This window comes from Fundulus heteroclitus, chromosome 18 (assembly GCF_011125445.2).
Source record: "Fundulus heteroclitus isolate FHET01 chromosome 18, MU-UCD_Fhet_4.1, whole genome shotgun sequence".
Taxonomy (NCBI): Eukaryota; Metazoa; Chordata; class Actinopteri; order Cyprinodontiformes; family Fundulidae; genus Fundulus; species Fundulus heteroclitus.
Window position 1 is genome coordinate 27040551 of NC_046378.1, and position 12864 is coordinate 27053414.

A 12864-nucleotide genomic window follows, 5' to 3' on the forward strand; every position below is an offset into this window, starting at 1 on the left:
ACAGTAGTCCAGCAGACGGTCATTGACACCCTTCACAAGAAAGGTAAGCCGAAAAAGGTAATTGCTTAATAAACTGGTTGCTCATAGAGACCTGTGTCCAAGCGTCTTAATGAAAGTTAACTGGATGTGACCACCTTTTCAACTACATGTTTTCCTTCCAGAGTCAGCACAGCCGTCTACAGTGACATTTTAGAGCACTTCATGCTTCCCTCTGTTGACAGGTTTTATGGAGATGCTTATAATATTTTCCAGTAGGACCTGGCATGTCCCCACACTGCAAAAATACCAATACATGCTTTAATGACTCCAATAAGACCTCAATAATCTATGTAAATATTAATGCAAGAGCAGCCCCGAGCAAATACTATTCAAAGCTATTTCATTTTGCTGCGACCTCTGAATGATTATGTTTTGAGCTCGTTTGATATTAAAATTCTAACATTTCAAAGTTGTTATTAGTTGTCACCCATAATTATCAAAATGAACAGAAATGAGCACCTGAAGTATTTCACTCAGTAGAAAAGTATTTTCCCTCTGGTTGCTATTTTTGTCACAGTGAAATGTTTCAGATGATTAAACTACTGTTGATGTCAGACAGAGATAACCTGGTTAAATAATAAAAAAATAATAATGAATGTTTTTAAATTGATATTTCATTCATTGTGGGAAAAAAGTTTATCAAACCAACCTGACTCTATGTAAAAAAGTAATTGCCATGAAACCTATTACCTGGTTGAGCCACCCTTGGTGACAACAACTGCCCTGTCGTTTGGGATAACTGGCATGACTTTCACATCACTGTAGAGAAATTTTCGCCCACTCTTTTACACAGAAACGTTTTACCTCAGCTACATAAAGGGTTTTCGAGCTTGAACTTTCTGGTTACAGTCTCTCCTCATTTCAATTGTATTCAAGTTCAGATGTTGAATAAAACCACTCAAAACCCTTTTTTCTTTCCTTTCAATCATTTAGAGCTGGACTTGCTTGTGTGATTCAAACCATTTTTCTGCTGCATAATCGAAGTGCACTTGAGTTTAAGGTCGCAAACTGATGGCTGGTCATTTTTATTCAGAATTTTTTGGTAAACACCAGAATGTGTAGTTGCAATTATTACGGCGAATCGTCCAGGTACTGATGAAACAAAGCAGGCCCAGACCATCGAACTACCTCCACTGTAGGTATGAGGTTCTTTTTCAGAACTTCTGTTTGTTTTAAAGGTATAAAGCTACATTATATGCTTAAAAACAAAAACATTTGATCATGATAAAATAAGGTTATATACACCCAGCCTCGATCCTGATAATATTTTGATTGTCCTTTTTGTGGATATAAATAGGCCGAGCGCCGGGCGCAATTAACAGATATAAAGAGACGTGGCACCATCTAGCAAGAGTATCGCAGAAGTATCATAATGCCAGTTTGCTTAATGAATAAATCAAAATCAAATAATTCTGGAGCGAGCCTGACCCTCTGAAATGCCTCATGGTAAAGCGGCAGCTCGGCGTGATCAAAGTCCAACGGTTACTAATTAAATAAAATGATCTAACAGCAACTTTAAGGGCCTCATATCTGAACATATACCCATGTCAGTCAACTCCAGAGCTCACATCTAAGCAATCAGCAGGTTTAGCGTCTGCTTCAGTGAACACCAATGGCATTCCCAGTGACATTCCAGTCTTCTCCCTTATGGAATTTGTGCTGGGCGATTTGGAAAAAAAAATCATATATCACAATATGGACTATTTTATATCACAACAACAACAAGTTAATGCCACAATTAACTACGTTTTAAGCTATTCTCTGGAAAATATGACAAAAGAATATAAATGCTTATTTTTTTCAACTTTATTTCGAAGCGACATTTACTGAACTGTCACAAATAAGAAAAAAAAAATTAGTTCAGCAATATACATGCATCGAATGACAACAGATGAGGTGGAGGTAGAGCTACAGTAGCTTTCACGTTTTTTTGTTTTTTCAAAATCCTACAGGTATTTAAATTGAATTATCAAAATAAACAAAGAATTTTGAATTAATTGAATTGTTTTTAAATGTAAAAGCTTATTTGTGATATAAAAAAATGTTTATCACTTATATAAGCTGAGTGTATGGAGCATGATGGCACTAATGTGTTCGTTATAGTCTACCTTGAGTAAGTGATAAAATGGTGTTAGAAATAATAGAAGCACGATAGACACTTTTCTATTGTCCGCACGATATGTATCTTCCTATTGCCCAGCCCTACTTGGAATCATATTTTGTTTGGTGTTTTTTTTTCACTAGATCTTGGAACATTCATCATTGTTTTGCCTGGAGATGCTAATAATCGTTAGCCACTTCCTTGTTTTAACCCCTGCTGTGCATGTTCAGTACGTACTTCAGTTAAAATCGTAAATAAACATGACAGGCTTTATTTACTACCAAACTGAGCAAAAACAAAGCAAAACTGAAATAACAACTAATACGCCAGCAGGACATGATAATTATTAATAAAAACAATGTATGCAGCCAGAGCTATTGACGTATAAATAAAAAAATAAAAAAAGTCAAATAACATGGCTATGCACCTTTAAGATTTAACAGGACACAATATTTCAAAGGTTCCACTTGGGAATCACCAAGATGTTTTTATTTTTTATATTTTGAGAAGTGTGAGGTGGAGCTTTGTGGTCTTTTTGATAAGCAATGGTTTTTACCTTGGATGCATCCCACTTTTGCCCAATCTCTTTGCTTTTGCTTATTCATAAAGACTAACCGAAATCTAGGCAAGTGAGGTATGGAGTGTTTAAAATGTGATTATGGGTTGTGAGTACTTCTGTGGGTGTTGTGGTCTCATGGAGTAAAAAACAACGGCCACTCTTAGAAGTGTACTGCACAGTGCCATGTTTTCTTAAAGCCCCAGTGTGTAAGATTCACACCCATCTTGTGGTGCGCTAAATTAATTACAAACGACCTCGCCGTTAAACGCGTAATAAGTACTGCAGAAGCTGTGAACTGTCATAAATGTGACAATGTCAACATGTCCTCCGTGTATTTGGTACGAAGCTACTGCTAATAGTTAACAGCTATGGTCATCGCGTGAAATGTTTTTTTGGTATTGTTTTTTTTTTTTCTTTTCTAAAGTCGCTTATAAATTCGGCGAGTCGCGGCTGGTGGTTTTTTGGGCTTGTTTCTGAACATGAAGTTGCTTATGTGGGCTCTAAAATAAGCGACTATAAACATTAGTTATAAAGAGACCTAAAATATCCCTCGGCTGCTCTAAGTACACACATACTCCCTGAGAGGGAGAGGGAGACGAAGACGAACAAACGAGCTGTCTCTGCTAGGAGGACAGAGTAGTGGCTGGACTACACTGCCCTGTTTCTAAGATAATGCCAAAAACAATCATCACTGTTATATTGAATTAACTTACCTGTCCAGCACAAAGCCTGTAACCCCCACACCCATTTAGAATCCCCGCTCCATCATGGATTGTCTTCACTCCACCTGGTAATAGCTTCTCCATAGACTCTCGTTTCCTCTCGGTTATTACTTCTTTTTCTTTTCTTGGGTACTTTCTCTTCCCTCTCGCTGGGCAAAGAGTATGGATGGTCTTCCATTTCAACAGAAAACAGCAAATACGGTCATCTTTGGTTGTTTTATACGCCTCCTCCATAGACGGCACGTCTTCATATAAAAGAGAGATAGGTCAAACGTGTAAGGCTGATGAGTTTGTCCGTCTTTAATTTCTGGATATTGGCTTGCACTGTGGTTCGCTGGAGTCCTAAAGCCTTAAAAATTATGTTGTAAACCTTTCCAGAGGGATTAAGTCAATGAGTTTGCTTTTAATCTATTTAGATTGGGCTAATGATGGGTTGCTTTTCGAGATCTTTTAGCTTGCTTCGTGTTATCAGACAGGTTCTAAGACACACCTGAGTATGGTTAGTTGATCTGGAGAAACATAGTTAATCACAGTTAATTTATTTATTTATTCTGACTATCTTCATCTGATCTTAACATTTATTGTATGATTTGAAACATTTAGGTGTGACAAAAAGGAAATACTTTCACACAAGGCTATTTAGGACATGTGTGTATTTATCTGTAAGAAAGATTAGATAAATTAATATTGTTTCCAAACAGAAAATGAAAACATTTCCACTTGACAATACAACACTGTTAAACTGCTCTATGCCATTTCTCAGAGGATGAGGCAGTTTTCTTCAGTTTTCCACAGACAAATACAAGGTGACACATCCAAATGGACATTTCATACAGAATTTAGCTGACCAGCCCTATGAGATCCCGCAACTCTGAATAATTAAATAAGATGTGGATTAATACTTCATTCTAAATACAATCCTCAAACAGCAAAAAGTTTGCGTTTAAAATGTACAGCATCTTTCACAATGACAAAGAAAGTTTAAAACAAAAATAGCTTTTCCTGCCTTTCAAATTCAGGATGCACTAAATAAAACAGTAGGCCTACTGTACGTTGGGGGGTATTCATATAAATGAGTCATCCCGCTGAGTCATATTTTTTTCTGTGAGGTGCAAACGTCGGTCAAATCCCTACTTTTTTAACCATACAAAGTTGCCCTCAGTTTTCTTTCTATTTTCAAAGTTTAGAGTTAGCAAAAGGTTCTCTAGAAGAGGGATGAGATCCTTTTTCTGATATTTGTGGCTGTGCTCTATGTGGTAGTACATTTGGAAAACATTTCTGTGCAAAGATGGGCTGGGGCAAAAAGGCAAGATTTGGACCACGATGCATTCTCAGCCAACCAATAGATAGATTTGGGTTTATCAGCTTATGAGCCATTGGATTTTTTCACAGGTCAGCAGTGCAAATAAAAAATAAGAAATAAAACCACCCTTTCAGGGTGTCCAAATGCTACAGTGTGATTTGGTCTTGCTGTGCAGACACTGCAGTCATTCTTCTCTCTTACTTCAGTTTCTTCACTTAGTTTACACCCTGGGAAAGTGTGCTGCATGGAAGGTACTTTGGTCAATGGCTGGAGGAGAGAGAGAAGTCTGGAAAGGATAAGTTAAAGAACTGTTTTTAAAAAATTATAAGAATTATTATGGTGAGACTAAGTAGGGCTGGACGATATAGAGAAAACACATATTAATAAAATAGAAATAATGTTGATCAATATTGATAATTATAAAAAAATTCAAAACATATATATTTTAAGTGCAGCACTGACCATTTTATGCTGTTGCTTAGCGACCTATTTTTAGATACAGAACACACAAACACTGAATTCAAACTCAACCCTTTATTCAACCAACTTTTTACCAAGACTGCAGGTTTTTAAAAAAGAAAAAAGAACATGTGCGCTCTGAAGTCTTTGAAGGGGGCGGAGCTTGGTTCCTGCGTCTGCGTTTATTATTGTGATTGGTTGGGAGGATGTAACGACTGTAATATTAACCCACATGGCTAGAATCCAAAAGGACGGAAAACTGTTATTCCATTGAACTTTTTATTGACCCTTTTTCTATCATTGATATACGTCTGTCGTTTGATACATCTTGTTATTGAAATATTGTTCATCCCTAAGACTAAGCTTACTTCAATCAGTCACTTTGACATCTTTTTAGTTTAGAATGTGTTTTTCCATCCATCCATCCGTTTTCTATACCTGCCTATACCTCCGTGCAGGGTCGCGAAGGGACGGGTGCCTATCTCCAGCAGTTGTTGGGCGAGTTTTAAATCTTAATCTGATGTACATGTAATACATCTGAAATAAAGGCCTCCACTGTTCTACTGTATTGACAGCGGCAGGATCGGGTAAATAGATAGCCCATGCTGCATGCAAATTTTGCTCTCCATTATAAAAAGCTGAATTAAGGGACATTTCCTGGGACAGCTTTTGGGGGACCGGTAGTCCAAAAAGGGGACTGTCCCTATAAAATAATGTTTCATTTATTTATTTTTGATTCAAAAATAATTTCCTGTATTAGAAGTTAACAGCATTTTGGACAGTTAATTAGTAATCTTTTGTCTCCTAGCCTTCATAATGAATGATTGAATGGAGTGAATGGACCACTAAGAACGTGGCGAAAAATGTTTATGGACTCACAAGATGGCAAACAACAGGACAGACGGCACCATGACCTCATGTGGCCAACTCCAGAATTAGCTGTTCAGCTCACATTGCCGGACTGTCATTGTTTATACCACTCACTGGTTTAATTATTGCATGTTTAATTAATTTATTTTTTTTACACTTTATTCTGTTTCTATCAAATGTTTTAACCTGCTTGCTAATGCATGACACTTGCTTTGTCGTTTTTATGCCTTTACTAAACATGTTGTTACGGCTGCCTGTGCTTAAAAAATAACTATGGTGCTCCTCTTGACTAATTTTATTTGTATTACTGGTTCTTTTCAGTTGCTGCTTATATACTGCAATGGACTAACACAGCCCTAATATGTTGTTTTGACTCTTGTTTAAATAATTGCTTCGAATATTTTAGGCTTTTTTAGGGTGCTACTGTACAACTAGCAAAAAGGACTACACATGAAAACTAGCCTTTGGCTAACTCTGGCATGTTACAGGTGTACTGTCATCAGTATTTACTGTCCTGGTAAGTACATAAACAAAAACAAAATGAATAAAAGGAATCACTGAAATAAAGCACAACCCAAAACAAATTCAGGCTCAGCAAACTAATTTACTTGAACAGTTAAGCATCACAAACAAAGCAAAATACATTGAAATAAACAATATTTCAGCTGTTTTATCCAAAACCAATTTTTATCCAAAACCAGATAGCAGAGCGGTCCACAGTAACCTTGTACTGTGGGCCGCTCTGATGAACAGAGAAGACGTGGCAACCTTTCTTTGTTTAGTGGCTGGAGTGAGTGTCTGTGCGCACAGGCAGTCACGTCAGGTGTGCAGAGCCATGGTTTCAAATGCCGCTTTCTTCAGGGCAGAGAAAGGAAAAAAGTATTTGTATCTAGAGACAACCTGTCTCACCCAGATTTGGCGGCTAGTCTTATGTCCATCTAGGGTACAGTCACCAGATACATAAACAGCAGACTACTTTACTTTGAATCAAAGGTTTCTTCAGAGAGGTAGTCTTTGTTCTGCCAGTAAGATTAAGGCATTCACACATGTGTTCTCCCCAATGCAGGGAAAAAGGAAGAACTCATTAGTCTCTTTTGTTTGGCGTGTACAGTTCAGTCCTGGTTCTCCATCCATGCATCTTTTTTCCACTTTAAATAGATGGTTAAAGTACTTTTTTTTCTTAGCATAATTAAAGAAGCAAAAGAAAACATATATGTAGGTGTATAGATTTACTCTTGGGAAAGGAAAACATATATTTTGACAATCTACCATTTAGGATTAATGGCATTGTTAAAACTGACAGTACAGTATTAGCAACACATTTCAATGAAATTGTGTGTATACTCTTGACTGTGATGATTCTTTCTAACTGTACAACATAGATGTATGGAAGATCTCGAGAGTTATCTCAAACCTAAAAAATAGTAAAGCTAATATTTGGCATTGATAATGTTTTCTTGAAAGAAAACTCGAGACTTAACAAGGTATAGGCTAAATAAATGCAAAAGTATTTTTCCTAAAGCTCTAAATACAAGGATAGTCAAACCTGTGCACAAGTCAAGAGATAAATTGTCCATCACCAACAACCGACCCATTGGTATCCTCCCAACCAACTCTATAGTTTTTGAAAAAATGCTAGCGGCGCAGTTTATGGAGCATCCTAAATCCATTACAGGCCGAAATCCTTTTAAATTTGTGTTTAGAAAAAAAAACACAACTAAATATATAGCATTTGCCATGCATGGATGCTCGCAAAACCTGAAAGTTAAAAGTATAGTGCCTCCTAGTGGCTAAAAGTTAAACTGTGATGCTTTGAATATTAATAGCATTGTTTTAATGTTTTTCACAAAGTGACACATACCTCTAAATTGTCCTGATATCTTGATAGATAGTCAGAAACTAAAGAATGTCAGTGAATTCAAATATTTTGGTGTTACGTTAGACCCAAATTTAAGGTTCAAATAAGCATAAAAAGCTATCAAACATTAAAATTCAGTTTAGCAAACCTTAGATACAAAAGGCACTCACTGACCATTGAGGCAATTTGCATTTAAATGCACTGATAATCCCACACTTTCTTTTCTGCATGACAAGTTGGTCTCTGGAGTCATTATCCAAACATTCTCTCAAGAATTATGACAAGAAAACAGATCTGTTTCATCATTGTAATATTCTTACCAAGTATAATATTCTAAGTTTCATGTACACAAACATATATCTACTTTTTGAGCTCATCTAACGTATTGGTGCCACTCCTTTGAAAAAAAAAAATCTCTAAGGTCTGGAAAAACATCTCGAGTCTCGACTGAAGAGGTACACAAAGGAGATAGTAGCCAGACGAATAAACAGGCTGTTCTCCACCACCTAAAGTCTACTTCCAGTAGGTAGGATAATAACAAACGAGCCAACCCACCATGGCAAGAAACCGAGTAATACTGCAAAGGTATATGTGAGAAAGAAGAACAGACCACAATAATCTCTGCGAAAAAAGTCCAGTGGACATGACAATGGCAGACATCCAACGAAGACTCTCAGGTATGAAGAACTAGACAGCACCAGGCGCTGATATGATCCACACCTACTGGTTGAAGAAACTGACTTCTCTCCATGAACACCTAGCGGCACAACGGCTGATGAATGAGACCCACCCCAATGGCAACCACAAGGAAAGCAGCAACAGCCAAATACCTGCAACGAGTAAGGCAAGTTCTGAGAAGTAAGCTCAATGGCAAGAATAAGGTCCAAATAACTAACAGCTATGCCTTGCCAGTAATCAGATACCTTGCTGCGGTAATAAGTTGGCCAAAGGAGGAAATCCAGGCCACTGATGTTAAGACACGAAAGCTACTCATCATGCATGGTGGATTCCATCCCAAACCCAGTATCCACAGGCTACACATTAAGCACAAAGAAGGAGGTAGAGGCCTAGTGAGCATCAGAGCCTCAATTGAAGATGAAACATCCAAGCTCCAGGAATATATCAGGAAGATGGCCCCAAGGGATGAAGCGCTCAGTGAATGTCTCAGACAATGGAAGCTGGAAGAGAAGGAACTGACGGAACCATTGTGGGAGGAAAAATCCCTGCATGGGATGGATGTACCACTGACAGATAACAGAAGTGGCTTATATGACCAATGACTAGTGAGGGCTAGACTGAAAGACAGCACAGAAGCATTGATCATGGCAGGACAAGAGCAGGTCTTGAGCATTAGAGAAATATACCAGATATACTATACCAGGCAAGATCCCATCTGTAGGCTCTGCAAAGAGGCCCCAAAGAACCATCCAGCTTCTCATAACAGGGTGTAAGATACTAGCAGGGAAGGAATACATGGAACGCCATAACCAAGTGACTGGTATAGTGTACAGAAACATCTGTGCAGAATACCCGCTGGAGACCCCCAGGTCAAAATGGGAGTCACCTCTCAAGGTGGTGAAGAATGACGGAGCTAAGATCCGGTGGGAGTTCCAGGTACAAACAGAAAAAATGGTAATTGGCAAACCAACCGGACATTGTGATCATTGATATGCAGCAGAGGACAGCCGTTGTGATCGATGTGGCCATCCTGAATGAAAAAAAAATAAAATATATATATATATATATATATATATTTATATATATATATATATATATATATATATATATATATATATATATATATATATATATATATATATACATATATATACGCCAGATAGCTACAAAAAATGACTTAAAAGTATCCTAATTAAACTATGTGTCTGGTACAAATTCAGTCATGCTTCCAAATGGAAATATATTACAACTGTAATATTTATACCTTTAATATACAGAGGGTATATGTATGAATAATGTCCCTTCAAAATATTTGTAAGAGATTTGTGGATATCTGTTCAACATTACAGCTGCTACACAGTGACTTCCAAGTTTCAAATGAAAAATACGTATAGTATTACTTTCATAATAACAAAAGTAACTTTTCAGAATGCAATTTTTAACAGCATTTTTTTAACAGCTAATGTTTCACAGATTATTTTTAACAGTCCTGGTGGCTTTGCATCACACTATTTATGTAATCTGCTTTACTTTTACAACTCAGCTAAGGCTCTTTGATTGTGTGCTCTTGGAGACTCCCAGATCAAGATTAAAAACCAGAGGTGACAGAGCCTTTTCTGTGGTGCCCCCTTTTAACTCGGTAACAGCCTGCCTTTGAAAATTAAGTGACTCAAACTGCTTAAAAAAAAAAAAAAAAAAAAAAAAAAAAAAAAAAAAAAAAAAAAGGAAGAAAACCTTGATTTTCAGTGGCTTGGCTTTCAATTCTTGCTAAGCAGAACATCTGTGTTTTTGATGTGCTACTTTTATTTCCTATTGTTTTTCGTTGTTTTTTTAATGTGTTGTAGAAATACATTTAACTTGCCGTTGAAAACTCACACATGAGTATGTGGCTCACAATCCAGAATTGTAAACATATTTAGAAAATAAAATAAAATAATGAAAAGGTGTGTCGGGCAAACACGGCATTATGATTATTTTTTATTACTACCATGACGGGGGATTCCCCATCCTCCTCCTCCTCCTCCTCCTCATCATCATCACCTCCACAGCTCCTGTCTTTGAGCCCAGCGCACTATTTAGCAGCGGCAGGTTCTACACTCCGCCCGCGCGGAGTGATTCGCGCTTGTGAGCAGGCTTCACTTGTCAGTCAGACTTTGAACTGTGCACTGGCGCTCATCGCTGCTTATCTCTGACCGCTGCTTGTCATCAAAGACGCTGGCCACTGACACTTACCATCGACGAGCTCAGATGTAAAGATTAGGATGAACAGTAGCTAAGAGACAGAGGGAGAGAGATCGAGAGAGAGAGGGGGAGAAAAAAAAGAGGGAAACCCGGATAGCAGCACTGTAAAAAGGAGCAGAGCGGGGATTAAACGTTCGCTACGCCGTTTAACGTTCACGTTACTCGGGAGTTGAGATGGTCCAGACCAGGGATGTTTTTTTAGCCTTGCTTCTGGTGGGCTGTGCAGGTAAGAATTATATTTGTATTATAATTGTAAATATATATTTTTTAAATGTGTTGTCGAACAGTACGTCTATTTTCAATCTCTTTAAAAAAAATATATATATATATATAATAATTGTGGTCCAGGACCGCAGGCGCTCTCTTGCCTCCTCCGCCCCGCAGGCAGGCACTCTGTTTTCAGTTATTTATTTATTTTATTTAGCAGGTGCAACGGTGACGGTGCTGCGACTGCTGCTAATTAGCTTAAAGGCGAGCTGTCTGTGCTGTAAAGACAGCTCGCTAATGTTTCATGTCGCTATTCCCATGTTGACACACACACACACACACACACTCACACAAACACAACTCAGCTGGCTGCTAAAGAGAGAAGAAGAAGAAGAAAAAAAAACAATCCGCTGCTCTCTGCGCTGACTTTGCACTATTATTGCAACAGTAGATACCGACGCGGTGTGATTTTTTTTTTTTTTTTTTAAGTGTGCGTAAAAAAAGGGCGGTGTTTGTGCTGAAGTGTGACTCAGGGATTATTTTTATTTTTTTTATTTCTTATTTCTCGGGAGCTGGTGGTGTTGTTTTGAGAGTCGTGTCTATGTGGGCCGTTGCTCTTTCTCTCTCTCTCTCTCTCTCTCTTGCTCGGATGGGACGCGTTTGTTGTTGACGGGAGAGGTGATGCTGGGCTCCCCCTGTTCTCTGTACACGCACGAAAAAAAAAAAAAAAAAACACGCTAAGATTACAGTCCCCGGGTGCCTTACTATGGTTTTTAGTTAAAGATACACGCTGTTCAAAACAAAACAAAACAAAAGGGAGGGAAGGGGTTTGACGTGCACCTGTCCGTTTGCAGCCGCTACGGTGATGAGGACAATCCTGGAGGAGGTGGGGTTTTGCTTTGCAACGCTGGATGAGCATCCAGGGTCTGTCGGGGACCCGGCCGTGGGCTGTTCTCGTCCACGGCGAGCTTCAACTTCCACTCTGAATCATCTGTTATGTAATCTGACGCCACCGGTGCGGATGCGGGGCTTTAAAAAAATCACATCCAAGTTGTTAAACGCGCCCCAGTTTACGTAAAGCCTATAACTGAGGGAGTTTGGGTGTGAGATTGCGTCTTAATGGAGGTTTGCACGCCCTCTTTTGATTAACGTCGGTATTTATTTATTTTATTTTGTTTTATTTATTTATTTATTTGTTTTTGTGAAGTGTGCGGCGCTCTCGGCTACACCGGGCTCAGGGTTTTCCGTGGGTTAGCCTTTTAATCCTTCGTGTACAATCCGACGTGAAGGGGTGTTCCTCGGGCTAGAGAGGGGAAACGCAGTGGGAGTGGAGCTCTGACTGCGTCGTCATGATAATACAGCTCTCACTGCATAGTTTTTTTTTATATGAAGAAAGGAAGAATGAATACAGCAATAACCTGCTGTTGAGTGTTAACATAAGTATTTGTGTAAATATGTCTAACTCTTGTAGTTCTTTTTTTTGTTTTTGTTTTTTTTTTAACCATCTAGAATCAATTCCACTCACACACACACCCTTGTGATGCCACATAGCAATTTGCTGCCTACTTGTCCATGTTTTAAGTCAACTTATTGTTTTCAAGTAGGGGAGCCGTTGAGATGCAGAAATCACTTTTATTATCTCAAGCCTCTGAAGATTCAGTTTTGTCGTTTTGAAAGGACAAAAGTCTCAGAGCAATAAACGCCTTAGACATATGTTACAATTGATTTATTTTAGCATGATGTGAAAAAAATATGGTTAGCATCTTATTTGCTGGCATTCGTCGATCCAGGTGAAGTGTTTGATTAGTAATTACAAATCCTGTTTAA

General features: G+C 38.2%; 1 protein-coding gene across 13 annotated transcripts in view; it reads left to right on the forward strand.

Moving 5' to 3' along the window:
- The first annotated feature begins 10695 nt into the window (after positions 1 to 10695).
- ncam1b (neural cell adhesion molecule 1b) overlaps positions 10696 to 12864 on the forward strand; it is a 121358-nt gene continuing 119189 nt past the window's right edge. For 3 of the 13 annotated variants that reach the window (XM_036149721.1, XM_036149720.1, XM_036149726.1), the window contains exon 1: positions 10696 to 11056. In XM_036149721.1, the coding sequence (XP_036005614.1) occupies positions 11005 to 11056 (52 nt within the window). In that variant the 5' untranslated portion in view covers positions 10696 to 11004. The remainder of the gene's footprint in view (positions 11057 to 12864) is intronic. The other 10 variants (XM_036149719.1, XM_036149722.1, XM_036149724.1 and 7 more) reach the window with 6 other exon arrangements.